The sequence below is a fragment of the Pelobates fuscus genome, chromosome 13 (genome assembly GCF_036172605.1).
Source record: "Pelobates fuscus isolate aPelFus1 chromosome 13, aPelFus1.pri, whole genome shotgun sequence".
Classification (NCBI taxonomy): domain Eukaryota; kingdom Metazoa; phylum Chordata; class Amphibia; order Anura; family Pelobatidae; genus Pelobates; species Pelobates fuscus.
Window position 1 is genome coordinate 17,635,795 of NC_086329.1, and position 20,980 is coordinate 17,656,774.

General features: G+C 38.5%; 1 protein-coding gene across 1 annotated transcript; it reads left to right on the forward strand.

Moving 5' to 3' along the window:
• Window positions 1-1,825: 1,825 nt before the first annotated feature.
• Window positions 1,826-9,654, forward strand: CKB (creatine kinase B). The gene is made up of 8 exons (XM_063440305.1): window positions 1,826-1,924; window positions 3,147-3,352; window positions 3,939-4,093; window positions 4,481-4,613; window positions 6,091-6,262; window positions 7,495-7,618; window positions 8,132-8,321; window positions 9,281-9,654. Exons 2-8 carry the CDS (start codon window positions 3,160-3,162, stop codon window positions 9,460-9,462), a joined length of 1,149 nt encoding a protein of 382 aa, XP_063296375.1. The 5' UTR covers window positions 1,826-1,924; window positions 3,147-3,159; the 3' UTR covers window positions 9,463-9,654.
• Window positions 9,655-20,980: the final 11,326 nt, after the last annotated feature.

The window sequence follows — 20,980 nt, forward strand, 5'->3', positions numbered from 1 at the left end:
GATTATGATCAAATTCTGGCCCCTCTGGATTTAATTTGGTTCCTAAGCCAATGCCTGGGTTCTGCTGTGTGCTATGACGCTCTGCGAGAGGGTGGTGTAGTGTTCAGCTCATTGGCTGAGAGTGATTAGTGGTACTGTCAACCAATGCATCAGCTTCCAGCTCTCACTCAGCTGTAGTGGAGGCAGGGGGGGGGGGTGCTCTCTGGATCCCAGGTGAGAAGTCAAACCATTCTTAAATGATATGACTCTGACAATGGAGTTAGTGCCAGGGCCAGAGTGCTACAGTGGTTATGGTGCTTGGAGCGTCCCTTTAAGGCATTCAGTCTACGTGCAGAGAGATTTTAGACTTCTAGCGTTTCAATTACATACAAGTACTGTTTGACTTGTAACTGCCATCGCCACTACTACAGGAAGACTGCATAGAGGTTACAAGAAAAGGAATTTCACCTCAGACTTCTATTAACTGGATACAATGGGTTTGAGCCCCACTTTTATTGCATTATACAGACAAGGCAGAACAAATCAACAAAAAATAACATCAAATTTTAAAATATACAAAAAAGTTCATATTTGCTGGAAATCCATTGCAGTGAGCGCTCTGCAAACCAGTTAGTAGCGGCACATTTAATAATTGGTATAGAGAGTTTAGTGGATGAGATTCCAACTGCAGTATCAAAGAGCTTCAGGTTTGATTGCTTACTGGGCGAACGCACTGGGCAATAAACACCTGGAGATTAGGTACTCATTACATCTCGACTCTGGGAATTATTAGAAAACTAGAAAAATCGAAAGGCGCTTCTTATGGTTAAACGCTTTCTATTAGAATGCTATGCAAACCCCTTGGCTCTTATGGGGACAGAAACAAATTAAAGGCATTTTTAGTTCAGTTTTCTGTTGAAATCTGTACAGACAACAATTATTATTAAAAAAAGAAATAGAAAATATTAATAATAAAAATAATTGATATAAAACACATTTCTACCAGTTCTGTCTTTAAGTACTAATGGGATATCTGTGACAGTGACTGTCCCTTTAAAGTAAACATGTTGTAATTATTTTTCAGTGTAACTTTCAGACATCTCAACATGCAAAAACTCATTTCAGGAAGTTGTCTGCACCCTGTTACCCCCAAGCGCGCCCCTACATGCCCCCCAACACCCATGCACGCACCCCCACACCCGGGACCACACACACAGTCACACACAACATATTACAAATACTCACATACATACACTATTCACACATGGCCACATGCACACACCTCAACACACAGATATATATAAACACTGACACAGACAATGGCATATACACACCTCGACACACAGATACCCAGATATACACACTGGCATATACACACCTCGACACACAGATACACATACTGACACACAGATACCCGGATATACACACTGGCATATACACACCTCGACACACAGATACACATACTGACACACAGATACCCGGATATACACACTGGCATATACACAACTTGACACATAGATACCCACACTGGCACATGCACACAAACACACACACACACACAGAAACACACACTGGCACATACACACCCCAATCCCCTTTATAACCCTGTCCATGTAAATATCAGGGTAAATGTGGAGTGTGCTTTAAATAGTGCCCTAGGTTATTGTTCTCTCCAAGTGTGCCATTCTCAGAGATGCTACACGATGCAGCAAGGAGTGGATCTGAAAAATATGGCAAAGCATTGATTATTGTGCTAATTTATCTCAGCCTGCCAATCCAATGAATGGAATATAAATAGCAGCCAATAGCAGGGTGTCTGCAGACTTGTATATAAAGGGGGTGGGAGTTAGCTTCTAGCACACATCCCTTCAGGTCTGATCAGGAGCTGCTTGTCTTGGGGGTGAGTCCAGTGTCCACAGCCAGTTCTAGCAAGTAACACAACCAGGTGAGTTGCAACATTACATATTTACTAAACAGCAGGAGGGGAGAATTGCAAAACACAGCAAATAGCTTGCATTTTATTATTCTTTATTTTAATGTTGCATAAACCTCCTGTCCAGCTGCAAAGGGGTTACAATCAATGAGATCTGCTGCTGTAGAATAACTGGGGTCCACGAGGGTGGGCTTGTACATTGTGCTGGCTTGGCTGTGAGCAATGGGGGTTAATCCATGTCCTTGGGGTATGTCTGTGTGGCTGGGGCGTTGCAGTCTGCATTAGGGCAGTATCTGCAGTGTTTTAGGAAGAATAAGAGAATGATCACTGGTGGTCTGAGCAGAGATCTGTCCTGGTGTAAAAACCCTGCAATCTCTAGTGACAAGGTGAATTGGAATTTTAATTGAAGGGATGCATGTTTAGAGAATGGAGGGTATGGGTTGCTCAGTTCAATCCCATTCTGGTGCTGCAAGCTGTTCTCTATAAAGTCCTTGCAAAAAAGGCTGAATGTGTGCAAAATGCTGGTCCCAGCTCGACACTGCCATCTACTGACAGATTTTATTTCTGCTGCCTCCAGTGGTAATGTGCCTCTTAATCCCTTCAATGAAAATTGTTCTACAAATTGGGTCTGGAATGTCTGCTTTATCTGTGCAATTCCTTGATCATGTAATTGCAGCTATTAATTAAGTATCTTGCATTCAATAGCAATACATTATTCTCGTTATAGACCTGAGCATGAGATGAGACTTGTTTTTGCAATTGTATATCCTAATTAAGTTGAGTTTGCATTGGGTTCTAATAACCTTAATCTGACTAAGTTATGAATTGGTGGTTTATTTTTTAATTTTGTCATTCAGATCTTGAACAAGCATTCATTTTTATTTTTCTTAAACATCTGTAACTTTTGGTTTAATCTTTGCTACCCTGTTCATGGGAAGTTTCTCTCTCCTTGCAAAAAAAACTTAAGAAAAAGAAGGGGGGAAAAAATAAATATATATATATATATATATATATATATATATATATATATATATATATATATATATATATATATATTAGTGTTTTATGTGTAAAATGTCACATTTGCTATAGCGTACTACTTAAAGGGCCAAAAGTAGATTGTATGAGCCTGTCTGATAGTCCTAAGGTCACTTTGTTGAAGGTCATATTGTGATTATGAAGATAAAATGTCCCAGATTATGTATTTACACCTCTTATTCCTGTCCTGTTGCAGTAAAAGCGCAATCATGCCTTTTGGAAATACGCACAATGCCTGTAAACTTAAATATTCCGTCGACGAAGAGTTCCCAGACCTGAGTAAGCACAACAATCATATGGCCAAAGTGCTCACACCGGAACTGTACGCCAAACTGAGGGATAAGCAGACTGCAGCTGGCGTTACCGTGGATGATATCATTCAAACTGGGGTCGATAACCCAGGTAACTGACGGAATTTTTAATGTAAAAAGTGGTTGGTTGTGTTTTTTGTTTTTTTTTGTCTGATTTCCAACTTGTCCAACAATGACGTGGCAGAGCCAGGATTTTAACCTTGGAAATGTAAAGGGAACAAGATTTTTCATCCAATTTGGGGTGAATTTATATACTCAACCAGCTGCAATGATAACGCATTGTACTGGCTAATCATTGGTCCGATGTATCTCTGCACTGAAGGTCTCCCATGAACCTGTATTGTAAAATGTATCCAGTACAGATTCTGATCTCTATAAATGTTTGGTAGTATGTCTTGTGCCAGGCTTGGGTTAGCAAATCCCATCCTCTGTAAACTTGTGGTTTGAGTCGCATGTGCCAGCCAAGAGTTCGCTGGATAGCCTCATAGTTCGGCATTTTTTTTTCTTGGTGCTAAGACTTTAGCTACATGATTAACTCTAAATACTGCTTAAATAGAAATTCTTATTTGACAATGACGGTCAACATGACCTGTGTTTTACGAGCTACTCAAGAAATTAAAGCCAGAGAGGCCATATCTGTCTCAAGGTCACTTCATTCTTATGTTGTGCTTGTTTAGGACACCCATACATTATGACCGTGGGATGTGTCGCTGGTGATGAAGAATCATATGTAACATTTCAGGATCTCTTTGACCCCATTATTGAGGACCGACATGGAGGTTATAAGCCAACAGACAAACACAAAACTGACTTGAATCCTGCAAATCTAAAGGTAAGAGTGGTGTGGTCTGCAGTCTCCGAGAGAGACTGTATATACATACACTAATTTGATTTCCTTGGTGATTGAGCCCAAAATTATGAACATAAACACTATGCTTGGAGTGTTGCATATTGAAAGTGCTTTGATCACAATACTGGCCTTAAGCACTAATGGCAAAAAGTGTGCTTACAAATGTTGTTGTTGTAGGGGGTCGAATCCCATAGTGGAACAGAAATGTGGTTTGTTCTAGAATAGAACCTGGACAATATGAAAATAGAAACATCCCTACAAATAACTTTAAGTAGGGTGTCTTCCCCTCTTTGCTTTTAGTAGGATTTCTGAACACTGAAATGTTTCTTGAATTTCACTTGATTAATAAATTCTTATTTCCCTGTTTAGGGTGGTGATGATCTAGACCCAAACTATGTTCTCAGCTCCCGTGTTAGAACTGGAAGGAGCGTTCGTGGTTTCAGCCTTCCTCCTCATTGCAGCCGTGGAGAGAGACGGGCTGTCGAAAAGCTGTCCGTTGAAGGTAACTTATGCTGTTTATGCAATTTTTACTTCACGTATGCCATGCAGCAAGCCTTCAAGGTCACTACAAACCGCACCTCTGTGCTTCGTGCGCTCTTGGCAGGAGAGTTATCACACACAGCTGATAACTGGCGTTCATTGACTTTGAGTGCACGAGACGACTGAAGCAAGAATGAATATATTTGAAAACTATGAAATCTGTGGCTAATTAATGAACAATGGCATTATATTCATACAAAGCACTTTGCAATACAAACTGCTTAATATGGGTATGATTGATGGAATTCCAAAAAGTTGGATCACTTGGCTTGGGGGTGTGGTTTCTTACACCGGTTTACTGAACCCACCATGCACTTAAATCTTCAGCAGAGGGCACAAGGGTCTGACCCCCTGATAACTAAAGTTGGGGTGAACCAGGTCCACTATAAGCTTATTTGTAGACTGGCTCCCTAATATGCATGCATCTTTATTTAAGGAGAACCTAAACTAGAATGATCTTGCACAATAAATAGTCATAACTTGAGACTAATCTGAATAGTCACTGAAATAAGCATTTCTGGGAATTCAAATTGAATTTCAAAGTTTAGGCTGAAAGAGCCGAATTAAGGAAACTCTTAAGTCTGTTCAGTCTCTAGTTTGGGTGTTTCTGCCTTAAATTTTAAATCCAGTTCTCACTAACTGGTTATTGCAGAACCGCAGACTCCTCTGTAGAAGTGAGAAACTAACATGGGAATCCATTAAAGTGAGTCCCGTTTTAAGGCTAACCTGGGAGCATAGCTGAATTGTAAGGTGGTGAATGGTCTGTTTCAGCAAGTGATTTATGAGCTGTACTGTTGGCATACTAAGTAAAGCCAGTGATGACTAATCAGTATAGACTGCAAAGTTAAGTTTGGTTTTGTTGCACATTACTGTGATGAACTATATGTTGAGCATCCAGCTTTAAATTTGACGTTCCAAATGCACATGTGCTTAGTAGTGATTGCTGTCCCATCCACGCTGTGCTCTGGGAGAGGCAATAACCTTCTATGGAAATGTTTTCAATGTTGGAAATTCAGATAAATACCTTCCTGTATATGGTATGGCCTCGTGCTCAGACCTGCCAAGTCTTTCATCAAGACATTCTGATTCCTGCGCAAATGTGGGGAAAAAAAACGGTGTTAAAAAAAAATCTGACCTTTTAACTGTCACATGTTACTGTATCATTTTTATGTATAACACATACTTGTAAAAGCTTTCCTTGCAAGAACAGAAATGTGTTTTTGGCTAACCTTCCATTGAATTTTCCTTCCAACTAATTCAGTTGTACTTTTGCTGCCAATAAAACGTGTTTGGGGACTTCCTGATCTTCCAGACATTGTTCACTACATCACCCATGATGCTGTGCAAGCCTACTGACCTAGAATTTGCATATGAATGTTAAGCATTGTTTTTGGAAGTATCCAATTTTGATTTTTATTCTCCTTTTTCCCTGTGCTCAGCTCTTGCTAGTCTTGATGGCGACCTAAATGGAAAGTACTACGCTCTGAAAAATATGACTGATGAAGAACAGCAACAACTTATAGATGACCATTTTCTCTTTGATAAACCAGTTTCTCCTCTACTTCTTGCCTCTGGAATGGCTCGGGACTGGCCTGATGCCAGAGGGATCTGGTACGTCCCTATTGAATTTCTCAATATGGAATAAAACTACTGGCTATTAACATATCCTAAAGAACATTCTTTCTATATCAATAATAGAATTACCTAATGTGGGGATTAATTCATTGTAGCAAACAGGAATCTTGTAGAATCTAGGGAGAATTAGCAGATCTAGAAATAATGAAACAATGCTATATTCATAGCTTGGCTGTTTGTTATCCCAAGGTCTCCTATATAGATTTCAGTCTAGTGTAGGCATAGTCAACCTTCGACACTGCAGATGTTTTGGACTACACCTCCCTTGATGCTTTGCCAGAATTATGGGGATGTAGTCCACAACATCTGGTCTAGTGAATGAGCCTGCATGTGTGTTCTCCTCCCCCCCGCCTTTCTTCTTGGAGGTTTAAATGGTGACTGTGATGAGGGTCATCCACACTTCTGGTCTGATCATAGTAATACCTTCCTTTTCCTGAGGATGAAATGCAAACTAAAATTCCAAATTGGAGGACACTTAACTTTATCATGCATTATTCAAAGATCTCGATGCTGGGAATCACTTATGCAACAGTGTGTATAGTCTGGCATTAGTGTAAGCGGTTTAAATCTTTAGGCTCTTGGATTTAGTTCAATTGATGGCCTGGCTTTAATCGGGGCTTTTGCTCACAGTACCTTGACCTGTAGCTTTTTATATATATATATTTTTTTCTCTCTGTAAGCTGCAAAGCTAAATATAGTGGTGTATATACATTGTGTTTAACCCTTCCATCACAGCAGTACCATGACTTAAAGGGAATAGGAACTCTGTTACTTAGCTGAAAAGAGACTTGCGTCCAAGTTCAGCCTTCCTCACATTAGTTTTGTGCTGTTGCACCAAAAAAAGGAGGGGGGAGGTGGGAGGGAAGCCCAGTTTGAAGCACTTCCAATTTTCCAACAAACTAGGGGAAAAAATTCCTTCTTGACCCCAGAATGGCAATCAGATTAATCCTTGGATCAATAAGCGATTACCCTACATCTAGGTGCAAGAGTCTTGTTAGGACAAAATTCAGATAACCTGTCTATCTAAATCCAGAACTCTTGATTTAAGTCTTGTATTGTTTCTCAATCTGTGAGGTCACTGTTGTACAGAGATCAAGGGATGGTCTTATTTGTAACAGCCGTGTAGCTGTATACTGTGACTGTTTAACCTGCAAAACGGGTACTAGACCTAATGATTTAACATTGCTTCTTAATGTTTGGCATTTCAGGCATAATGACAACAAGACTTTCCTTGTCTGGATCAATGAGGAGGACCATCTCCGTGTGATCTCGATGCAGAAGGGGGGAAACATGAAGGAGGTCTTCAATAGGTTCTGCACTGGGCTTACTAAAGTAAGTGTAGCTGTAAATAAAAGCTGATCTCTCGTCTGGCAATGAGCTAATCATTCCAAATCTGCTTTAACCTGGCTGCACCAAGGTTGGGAACATAGTTCTATTTTGCTAACTATTAAATGTACATTAATGGCACCCAGACCACTTCAGCTCATTGAAGTGGTCTGGGTGTATAGTCCCAGATCCATTAACCCTGCAAAGCTAATTATTGCTGTTTTCAACAAACTGCAATAATTGGCTTAGTGGGGTAACTCCGTCTCTAGTGGCTGTCTACCCAAGACTTGGATGTCTCTTGAGTGGCTGTCTACCAGACGGCCACTCAAGAGACATCTAGGTCATTGGGCGACTTTCAGTTGCCTAACTGACTCTAGACGTGTGGGAGGGGGAGCTATAGTGCAGGTTTTCCTTTAACATTATTTGATCCTTGATTCCCATGTTTAATCTTCAGTCCATTATAATTCCCTAGAATGTTGCAGTTGTAAAGGTTATTTTTTTTTTTATTTTTCTTTCTAGATTGAATCTCTCTTTAAGAATAAAAACTACGCATTCATGTGGAACGAGCACCTTGGTTACGTTCTGACATGCCCATCCAACCTTGGAACTGGCCTCCGAGCTGGTGTTCACATTAAATTGCCAAATCTCAGCAAGCATGACAAATTTGGAGAGATCCTCAAGAGACTCAGACTTCAAAAGAGAGGAACAGGTAAGCGCCTACCTGGAACATGAACTCCTATATCCAGTCCAGAAACCATCTCCTCTGGTTTAAAATCCATTTTAAATATATTTTTTAAAAAAAAATTTTCACCTCCGGGAGTCTCCCTGCTGCAGCTTTAGTCTACCTCCTGTGTAGTCAAACTTTAGTCATGACTTGTGTACAATCAAGAGACACAATGTGGAGTCTCTGCTAAAAAGCAATCTATGAAGGGTGGTGGTTGGTTTGTGGGGTGTGTTTTTTTTTTTTTTTTTTTTTTTTTTTTTTTTCCTCTTATTCCTGTGGCTCAATGCTGCCACATAGTGGCCAGCTGAATTAAAATAACAGACTACAGGATCTGACTTCTCACCTCCACCACTTCCTAAAAGGATTTATAAATGTGTAAATTAAAATCAGGCAGAGACATGTCGTTAACCTCAAAGCACTGCAGCATGCTGAATTGCCCCTGTGGAATAGATGGGACCTTTAACTCAACTTTTGCACATAAATGGATAATCCTTGCATTGCAGAATGAAATAGGCATAGTTGGTGGTTTTTTTTTTTTTTTTTACGAATATATGAATCATTAAAACTTGAGATTTTATGCCCTCTAATCTGACTTGAAATACAGCAGACTTAGATTGTTCAGTTTGGTGTTTGGCCAGAAATTGGAAATTCATCTTAATTTTTTTTTTTTACACAACAGCACTTTATAAAACATACCTGTAAATAATCTGGCAGCTGTATCCACTATAATGTGCTCTGTCTAGATACAGAAACATCTACATTCAAATAACATTTCAGCAATCTAGATGCCCACCTCCGTTTTCCTTCAGATCTCAAATGCCAATCTAGTTTAGGCTAACTATTGAGAACCCATCTGTTTTTTTATTTTAAAAAAAACCTTGACCTCTAACTGACCTACTTAATAGATGCAATTAAATAAACCATATATAATTTATTTTCCTCAGGTGGAGTAGACACAGCAGCTGTTGGAGGAGTCTTCGATGTGTCCAATGCTGACCGCCTGGGTTTCTCTGAGGTCGAGCTCGTTCAGACGGTGGTTGATGGAGTAAAACTCCTTATTGAGATGGAAAAACGTCTGGAGAAGAACCAATCCATTGATGACCTCATCCCGGCAGCAAAGAAATGAACGCACTATTAATGGCCATGCTTTCTAATTTATTGGATGACAAATAGCATCACTCAAGAAGACCTTGGAACCCAATTCCTGCTTAGTAACACTGTAGAGATTGTCTTCCATCTGTTCATGTTTTAGAGTTTATTTTTTCCGTTTGATGGCTGCAATGTTACTGAATATAGAAAATAAACGGTCTTGCCTTCACGTGTGTTGTGTATTCGTGACACTATTATTCTGGGTATGAAGACATGCCACTAGGCCAGTATAATGTATTTCAATAAATTAGACCAAGGACGTAGGCTCTTATACACGTAAGCTATAGATTACCCAGTCTGTCAATTTGAGAGATTATAGCATTAAGACATTTATTTTACTTCTGTTTTGTCTGTCAATACAACGGTTCTAACCCTTCTGCATTACATTCTTTATTGAATATAGTTGTATAGTTTGTGGTAATCAATTCAGATATGCCTTTTTGGTTTATTTAAACAATCTACAGGATAAACCACTGACACATTTCTGAGGACGATGAAGATGAGATTGCATCATTCACTGGAAATGTGTCTGGTTTTGATTAGTTTTTTGTAAATGCTTGACTGGACATAAAGACTCCCTGTTTTTCTATGGATTTGTTGACAATCTGCCAAGTTGTAGCTAAGCTGGAATTCTGGGCCCCTCTGAGTTAAGGAAACCGGCTAATCTGCACATTAAAACCTTTCCGCATGCAGAGCCCTTTTCACACTTTAATGGGGCCTTTTCTCGGAAGCTGAATGTCTATGCTTGATGGCCAAACACTGTCACAACTTGCTATGTCACAAAACAAGATGAATTGTGTGTGTATATATCTATTTTTGTGTGTACAGAAATAGTGAATTTTAAAACAAACTAGCAAGTCCAACTTCCAGAGACTTGAAAGGCCTGCTGGAGGTTTGTCTGTATACTAAACCATCTTTATTTTGAATCCCACTATATTCAATGAGTTGCAACACTATTTCCTAAATCTCAGCATAGTACTAGGACATTGCTGTCCCAGGATGACTGAGATTACTGGGAGTCACGAGTCCTGCCTGCTGTCAATCACTGTTTGGAAGGAGGCGGGCAGAACTAGTCTGCTTTGAGTGCATCTCCCATCAATCCCAAGCAGCCTTCACAAAGGAAGAGAAATCTAGTGAGAAGTCTGTCTACGTGCATGCGTATGGCAACTGCCATGGAACAACACTTCAATAAATGTATTTTAAAAATCCTGAAATCCATAGCAGTGAAACAAATTATGGGATAACAGTGCCATCTAGGGGATCTGGAACGGCAGTCTTATGTCTCTAGAATCACTCAACATTATTTAATCAATTCATAATGAACCATTAAGTCTTCTGTGTGTACATATTTAATTTGCTAATTTACATTTTGGTAAGTGGAAGGATTAATATAGAAGGGTATAAAATAAAAACTTTAGTGACCTATAGGGAGAGCTAATCTTTCAGCTTCCTGCAAACCAGGTTCTGCCAATGTTAATTATAAGCTTTCAGTGCTCTAGTTATTAAATGCATCTTGTGATTACTGTACCAGACTAATTTATCAGTGTCTTGATAGAGGCCATTTATAAAAATTACCTCTTTTAGATGTCAGCTTGACCATGTTGGCTAATGATGACGCCATAATCCTGAGCATATATTGTGCTATTAACGGTTTAAATGCCCGTGAATTGATGAAGCACATTGCTATCAAACTTGAAAACATTAAATATAAAACAAAATACTGTGATCTTTACAGTGGCTGACACTTAACAAAGGGATGTCGAACATGCGGCCCCACAGATGTTGCTGAACTACAACTCCCATGATTCTTTCAATGAAACAGAGCCAGGGAATCATGGGAGTTGTAGTTCAGCAACATCTGGGGGGCCAAGAATGCCATCAAGGTTTTTGCACAAAATGCCAATTTATCCAAGATGAAATTAGAGGAAATGAATTTAGTATTTCCAACCGATATTGCAGAAGTAGTCTCCAATGATCTGGATGAGTTCCAAATTGGAGACTATCTTAACCAGCTTGAAAAGTGCTTCAAATAGGTCAAGAATTGTTTGGGAATGATTTCCTGACATATTTTCACAGAATTTAAAATACTAACAAACAAAAAGTACTTTGTGTACTGTGGTGGTTATGGTACGCGGCACGCTCCATTTAATTGTACATTGTTCAGATTTCCTGCCAATTTCTGTTGCCTCTACAACCACTAGTTAATAGTTCAACCATAGTCATGTCCTGACTTGCTGCTTGGGACTGACCTTCAATACAACCTACAGAACCTTTATCGGTCTTAACACATTCAACGCCAATCTGTATTCTCAGTCTCAACCGCGCACAGTACAAGGAATGGGCTTGGTTTCTGGCATTTAGCTTGCAATGAAACAAACAGCAGGTGTAGACATCCAAAAATACATTAACACCCACATTCAGATAGAGAAGTACTATATGTCCTCTATCCTTTATATTTATCTTAACCCCTTAAGGACCAAACTTCTGGAATAAAAGGGAATCATGTCATGTGTCCTTAAGGGGTTAAAGTGAGCCTGTCATAATGTGTTCACTTTGAAAAACCACAAATGTCTCCCAGAACACTTCACCTCAATGAATTGGTCTTGGTGCAATGTTGCTGTATATTTAACCCTTCAAGGTAAAACATAGCTTTTTTTTTTTTTTTTAAAGGGCAATATCAACCTCATCAATGTCAACAAGGATTAAACACTTCTAAAAGCGAGTCTTCTGCACTGCATATAACTAGGGAGAGGGGCACAGGCTTGAAATCCTAACGCAATAGTGTTTCTATAACAGATCTGACCCCATAGACACTGAATACAGCATTTGTCATATAGAGATAAAGAATTCATTCAACTTTAAATTACTAGATATTATTACTTACCTGCAGTCCATTGCCACCATGTTGGTTCTAAAAGGGTTTAAAAAGTTACAATGTGAGATTAAGGGGGCACCGATGGCACTATAACCACTGCAGCACACAAGTGGTTACAGTGCTCTGAGTGTTCCTTTAATCAGAGTACAAGGGATACAGTTTTTGTTTTTTAATGTGGTTGAATATCTGACAGCATAAGTGGTAAATATTATTTGTAATGCAATTTTTATAGTCTGAATAGAAGATTTATATACTCTACTTGTTAGAATTTAATCCTTATAAAAGAAATCCATTTTTTCTGAGCAGCTTCACAGCCCATCACCCCAATGCAAGGCAGGAGACAAAACTGAGCGTAGGCAGTAAGTGACTGGAGAAGGAATCACTGCTGAAAGTGTTGCTTTATGGGTGGGGATTGGCATCCTCCAGTTAGAATGGTCTGCATCCCATATGTGATGACTCATGGACTCTCACCATTTTATGAAGGAAACGGCAGTACAGTAAGATTCATTTGCATGGCCAAAAACATTGGACAGAAAGACAAAAAGTCAAAATATGGCAGAATAATAGAAAGCAGAGACCATGGACAGGATGGGATGGGACAGGGATATAATGCTCTCAAGATGCCAAAAGTTGCCTTCTCAGACCAGTTAAAGGATAATGAAGATCCTCTATGCTGGTTCACAAGGCCACACTAAGAAAAGCAAAGCGTAAGAGTCACAAGTAGGAGACAAAAGGCACAAGACACAAGGGAGCAGTAAGAGACACAAACGTTGGCATAAGAGACAATTGGGCAGGTGACAACATACAGTTTTTCTCCAGCTGCTAAGTAACCTAACTCGGCCTCTGGTGTCGTGTAGTCGGAGAGTATTGAATGATGCAGCTCTAACTGGAGAGGCTGATACAGGACGATTAGGTATCCATAGAATAGTAAGACTGTCTTGACCAATACAGAGGTTTTCTGTGTATCCTTCACACGAGAATCATTGTGGTTTAATTTTTGTTTTTTTATTAAGGCAGTGGTCCCCAACCCAGTCCTAAAATACCCCCTAACGATTTAGGGATTATCCAGTTGAGTTGGGTTACAGGGTAATCCCTACCTTGGACCTTGAGGACTGGGTTGGGAACTCGTAGTATAAGTATACAAATCTGTATTCCTAGCACTGTACTTTCTTTTGCCCCTATCTCCCCCCCAAGCAGTGTAAGGGTTGAAAAAAACCTTACCTTACTGTCCCAATTCCACTCCAACATTACCCAATGGCCGGAGGGCCCTTAATGCACATGTACGGCCACAAGCACATTAGGCCCTCCCCACAAGAAAGGATATTTGCAATACTTTCCTACGGAGATTTTACGGACGTTGGACGTCCAAAAGTTGCCTAGCAAGCAGGAAGTGCCTCTAGTGGCTGTCTGATTGATATACACAACATATTACCGTGGAGCTCTGTGATACATTCATATACATATCACTGAGTTTTACTCCTGTGGAGCTCTCCGACATACACAGCAAATAACAGTTTTCCTGCCATGTAATGTATATTAGGAAAATTATTTGCATGTGGGGGGTCTATGTTAAACTTATTAGTGGCCCCCTAAGTTTGACTTTGGCACCCTGAGTTTCCCCTCACCCCTAATATAAGATTTCTTGAGAAGCCAATGAATTCATACATTTCGAAAGACCTCGAAAAAATATATATTTTAAAGTAATGAGACATGCCTGCGTGAGTTGCACGTCCTCCCAGTGGTGCAGAACATATCAAGGTCCTGCTGCTGGGAAACCTGGCATGACCAAAAGTCAACAAAGACTGGGAATCAAAGCATCCGTGGACAATGACAAATCACCCCACACCTTGTGTTTATCTGAAAGTCTCTCAAGGTCATGGCTGCCTGTAGTGTTGTACATTCCTTCTCTCAGTTTAACCCTTGTCCAACGAGATTAGCAGGAGTAGGAGTTACAGGTAGACATTTGCCCAAGACGATTCAAACAATGTGCATGCTGGTACTTGCCTCTGGTGCCCCATGTGGCATGGCCTTTTTCCATTCACAAATTCTCAGTGCTTACATTTCTAACTGGCCAAGGATGGACCTTATAAAATATTTAAAGCCATTTTTCCTAAAAATTATAATATAAATGCTGATTTTGCTGATATTAAAGAGAAACAGTTGTGCCCACATAACTATGGGGTTTATCAAGTATGCCATTTTGGAGGTGTTTTGGTTTTCCAGCCCTGCCATTTTAGCTTTAATTATGCAAATCGGTTCATAAATACCTTCCCTGGTGGTCCTGTGGATTCCCCCGGTGGTCCAGTTCTCTGGTCTGTGTGGTCACCAGGTGTGAGCTGCAGACCACATGGTAAGTCTTGCGATCTCCAGGCAGAGCATTGCCATGGTAACCCGTAGCAACGCTCTGACAGGCTGGAGACTGGGAGACACCTCAGTCTGCAGCTCTGCTCCCGGCGGAACTGCAGACCGGAAGGCAGTGCTCGGCTCTCTGTCAGGGCCGACTGACTGGAGGGATCTCGCATCCAGTGGCATAAAGGGCAAGCCACCTGGCCCCCTCCTGTGTCGGGCCCGCCGAGACCTGCATTTTGCATGAAAGGTGCTGCCGCAGTGACCAAACTTCATAATGAGAAAATAAATAGTTGCGGCGCACTCAGACTACAAAAAATATAATACAATATAATACAAAGCTACTAAAATGCCTATCTAAGAATAAATATGGGGATTTGGTGCCCACCACTACTTTCAAAGTACCCCAACATTGGTGGGTCCTACGCTAAAATGTGGGGGACAAATTAAATAGTACTAGTGTTAAAAATAGAAGGTGTTAAATTAAATCCTAGTAAGAGCATAGTGAGTATACAAAAATAAGTGATGAAAGCAATTAAAAGCAGTGATAAAACTAAACAATTAATGTGTTAGTGCTAAAATGAGTATACTCACTATTGCAGATGATATCTGTGCTGACTAAAGAAAATAATAAAAGTGACCTGAATATTGAAAAACTCCATATATATATATATATATATATATATACATATACATATACACACACACACACAGTTGTGGCCACCTCTAAAGGAACCTCTGAAGCTGGGGGACTTGGGCAGGGTGCTTAACCCCAAAGGAATCTGGTCTGGATTCCAAATATAATATGTACAGAGAAAGGATTGGGGGCACACCCAAGACCTGCATTTTGCATGAAAGGTGCTGCCGCAGTGACCAAACTTCATCACTTAATGCTCCAATCCTATTAACGGAAATTATTGAGGCAATAAACAACTTAAAACTTAATAAAGCGCCTGGCCCTGATGGGTTTCCGGCAATATTTTACAAAACTTTAATATTAATCCTATTTCTTCTATTTTATTAGAAATGTTTACAAATTTATCTATAGACTCTCCCTTTCCTAAAGAGATGATGATAGCTTCAATTATACCTATTCCAAAACCCGACAAGGATCCTACTCTAATTACAAACTATAGACCGATTTCGTTGATCAATACGGATATAATTTTTTTTTCTAGTATACTGTCTAATCGACTTAAAGATACTATAAATGATTTGATTGGAGTGGACCAGTCGGCTTTTGTAAAGGGAAGAAGTACTACAGACAATACTCGTAGGATCTTCAATTTAATACATAGAATAAATGAAAATAGATTGGGTTCGGTGGTTATGGCCCTCGATGCCGAAAAGGCCTTTGACAGGGTCAATTGGAGATTCCTTGACTCTGTCATGGGCCGGTTCGGCATCGTGGGCCAATTTAGGAGTAAGACTATGACACTATATAAGAATGCTTCGGCAAAAATTAGTAATCCTTTTTTTGACTCCGATATTTTCGAAATCAATAATGGTACTAGGCAAGGCTGTCCTTTGGCCCCTCTTCTATATTTATATTATCAATAGAACCACTGGCTACCTTGATTAGGCAAAACATTAATATAAAAGGAGTAGAAATGCGAGATAGAGCTGTTAAAATAACTATTCGCAGATGATATTATCCTCACTTTAGTTAACCCTCAGGTATCAATTGCACATCTGTTAGGAGATATAGCTATAGATAGTTATTTTTCTAATTACAAAATTAATATAAAAAAAACTCAAATTCTATCACATATGTTAAGCGATGTTGAAAAATAATAGCTAGTTAGTTTCATTTAGTTTGGGCTAAAGAGGAGATTACTTGGGGATAAAGATTTCTTTTGACACTACTAGTGTAATTCAATTGAATTATGAAAACTTATTTAGAAACTTACATCATCAAATTATAAGATGGAAACGACTAGAACCCTCTTGGATTGGTAGAATAAACTTGGTTAAAGCATTTTTGATACCAAAACTTTTATATATCTTTTTAGGGCAATTCCATTTAGAATTAACATAGAAACACTTAAATCGGTTTCAACGTTTATTCTCCAACTATATATGGGCTAATAAACCCCCTAGGATTGCATTTGAAATATTGTGCAGAAGCTACTCGAAAGGGGGTATAGCTATCCCGGATGTATTTAGGATCCATGAAGCCTGTAAAGCATCCCAGCTACTAATGTGGATGAATACAGATCAAGACATCTCACCATGGTTTAGTATAGAACAAGGAAATAGTCCCAGGTATAAACTGCCTATTCTTGTATGGATAGGCTTATTAAACTTCGTTGCACTGGAGAAAAATCTTTTTTCTAATAATATTTTAAATGATATGGTCATAACTTCAAAAATACTTAACAGGAAACTAAATGTGAAAGATAGAATATTCTATGATACTCCAGTGGAAGTTTTACGATATATATTGACAGATCTAGATATTAAACCCTGGCTCCAACTAGGGATAAATAAGATTTCAGATCTATGTGAAGGATATAAATTGACTACATTCAAACAGTTGCAATTAAAATATAACATACCTATAAGTGATATATTTAAATATCTAAGATTAAAGAACATCTTAATGTCTAAATTAATATGTAAAGAACATTATATAACCTTCCAAATTGCTAATAGTAAAAAAAAAAAGGGAGCATTGCTAGATGTTCTAGATTATTCAACCTAATGGACCAGGATTCTCAAATCCCTTCCTTTAACAAATGGATAATCGATTTTGGCAAGGCGTTACCCTTCATAGAGTGGACTAGAGGTACTCAACTAGTAAAACAATCTATTCATAATGTATCATTATTAGAAACCCACTTTAAATTAATTTATAGATGGTATCTAGTCCCAGTTAGACTGCATAAGATCGACCCTACTCATAGTAAATTATGTTGGAGATGCGGATTAGAAGATGGTACTATTTATCATATATGGTGGGAGTGTTCTAGACTAGACAATTTAAAACTACAGATGTTTGATTTGGTAAAATCTTTATGCTATGACATAAATGAAATCAGTCCACAAATGTTTCTATTTAATATCGGCCTTCCTATACAGGGATAACAACCTATGCAGACTTTTGACCCATGTTTTCTCTGCAGTCAAGATCAACATCGCTAGATGTTGGAAATCTCCTACACCTCCTGATTGGATAGAAATTATGGCTCAAATTGAATTTCAGTATAAAATGGAGACGAGTTATTTTTTTAACTCTCTTCCCAGGAAAAATTAAAAAATGTGGCCCCCCTGGACTTCCAAATATTCTAGTAATACTTAACTATATTGTTGGAATGTTCTCTCCTCCCTTCAAAATCGGCCAGAATTTGAATTTAAATTTGTATTTGTATTTGTGTTTTGTAAATATGTTTTTTTTTTTTGTGGATGTTTTGATGTTTATATGTAATTTAATTATTTGACATGTATTAACTCACTGGCTATCTTGTATACACACACACACACACACACACACACATATATATGATGTCTTTATCTATTGTTATACTTTTGATCCATTTGGATTGATGATGTTATATGGGATAAGCAAGTGTGTTTATGTATCTGTAGAAATTTTTATTAAATAAATAAGATAAATATAAAAAAAAAATTAAAAAGGAAACATTTTAGCTATATATTTTCAAAGAATATGGCTAACAAATACACTAGAAATTAAAATCTGCGCACCTACATACATGAGGAAGTGATTGGCACTTACTTGTTGATCTCTCTCCTTTATAAATCTGTCAGCCAGTGTGGAAGTCACGCAGAATGTTAAGTACTTGCACCGTGCCCAGTAAATGCTGGTGGTCAAAAAGCAGATTTCTACAATCTTTGCAAAACTCCAAACTGTCAGTTAAATAGCAAAACCCTTAGTTTAATTCCACTTGACAAACGCAGATATCATCTGTGCAAACACTTTTACATTAAGCTGATAAATTCCACTTGCCGTTGGAGAGTGCAAATTTTAAAACCTGGTTTTTACTACATATGGTTTCAATTTAGTTATGATACATTTTATCATAGCATCTGTTGTCATGGAGCAAGTTGTGGTGAATACTGTAATCCAGGTTACCTCCCTGCTGGGTTATAATCTGTATTGCACTTTCTTGCGGTTCGTGTTCTGTGACAAGTATTTGGGCCAATAAAGCCAGGAGTGGGGGACACCAGACTACACTTAATACTAAAAGACAGCTACACATATATAATACTGCAATATAGACCAAAAACAAACCACGTACTGCGACAACACAACTATTCTCCTCTCTAAACTTTTACTGTAAGTCTCCGACTATTGACAAATGGTAATTTTTCCAGATTGGCCAATATCAGCCATTCAGATTTCAGTTCAGTAAATTCAATGTTACATTAATAATTTTGTTGTGGTGTGTCACCAGCCAACACATAAAACAACTCAGTGTTGTCTTCCATACAATAAGTATTTCTGCAGCTTATACATGTAACAATTTGGTTGAATTGACCATATTTATATTCAGCAGGGTAGATATTCGGCGCAGTCTACTATAAAAGCACTGCATAGCCTAACAGAAGAAATAGTAAATGGACACTCCACTGCCCAAATAATAAATATTAATCAGTTTGCAGACATTATCACAATGAAAACAAGCATTATGCTTATTCTCTCCCCCATTGGTAATGTATCTAAAACCAGATTGTAAAAGCTGCAGTTCTCACCTTTTTAACCCCGGCCCAGAATTTATATGACTGTCCAATCACAGACTTCCCAGTGCCTCAAAATGAGACGTCTTTGCAAGGCAGGTTCTATAGGCAATTGCTGTGTCTTGAGTATCTCCACGGAGCTAACCAAACCAGGAAGTAACAGGAGCTGTCTTCTGATTGACAGCCAGGGGGATATAATAAGGTTCACTTATAAAGGTTTGAATATCTATTGAAATTTGCACACACACCTTTTTAAAAAATAAAAAATAAAAAAAAATTAAAAAAAAACATTCTTCACATATAAAGCACTTCAATAATCAGTATTTGAGGGGTCTTGATGGTCAGTTTAAATGAGAGTGCTTGAATAGCATGCTGCACCGTAACTAACTGTGCATAGCACAGACCGTATTTATACATTTTTTTATACACCCATCTCACTTGAAAGCTCCTGCAAAGCAATAGACATTAACAGGATGCTCTGCACCATTAATAGGATGCTCTGTACCATGTATAAATCAATACCCTGCTTTAAAATGGCATTTTCACAAATATTAAAATAAGCATAAACAAAGCACTTTCAGTTTTTTTTTTCCATAAATTTTTTATTTCCCATATGATACGCAAATTTAACAGTCTTATTTGTAAAAAGGGTATTAAAGCAAAACGGTCACTTAGGAGGAATTTGCATTTTATGGACACATTTATACCATGTGGGGAGGGGAGGTAGATTTACTAAACCCTGCCTTCTTGGCAATGCAGTGTCCATCAATGCTCCTGGAAGATTTAATCAAAGGAAACCAACAATCAGATAGAAATTTAGATCAACTTAAAGGGACACTGTAGGCAACCAGTCTACTTCAGCCCATTAAACTATTCTGGGTGCAATGTCCAATGGCACTTAAACCTACAGTGGTAATTATTGCGGTTTCTTGGAATGTCCCATAAAGGTATAATCTTTACTTTGGTATGAACAAAACTGACATTTTGCCAACTATGCTGAAAACATTACAGATCAGTTCAAATAAGTGAATCCAATCTGCATTGTTCAAGTGGGACTTACAAATTCTAATAAGGTGCTGTACAGTTCAAGCTAAGCTATGCCTCTATACATTTTTACTAATAATTGGTTAAACTTCCTTTTCATGCATGGATCAGACAATTTTGACAACTTGCGTTCAAACAAGTTTGGCACATACTCAAACGCTGTTAGAGGATCCAACAATTTGATTTGAATGTGTTTTCACGAATGTAATAAATCAGCCCTACATGGATCTACCTTGAAGTTAAAATCCTGAGCATACGACACATATGATGCATTAATTTAATATTTTCAGCTTTTTTGTGATAGAGCAAATTAGACAGTTTAAAAATTGGTTTTCAATTTTGAAACCACCATAAAGCAATCAAAGTGGCTGTCACATTCCAGGTTTTGCGTTTAAATTACTCTGTTAAAATCATCTTTGTTTTTAATTATACATAAGAAAATGTAAGGACTGATCTTTTGCAAAGTTTGTCAATGTGCGGAGTTTCGTGCAGTTGGTCAGCTGATTTACCCACAATCCATCATCAAAAAGAA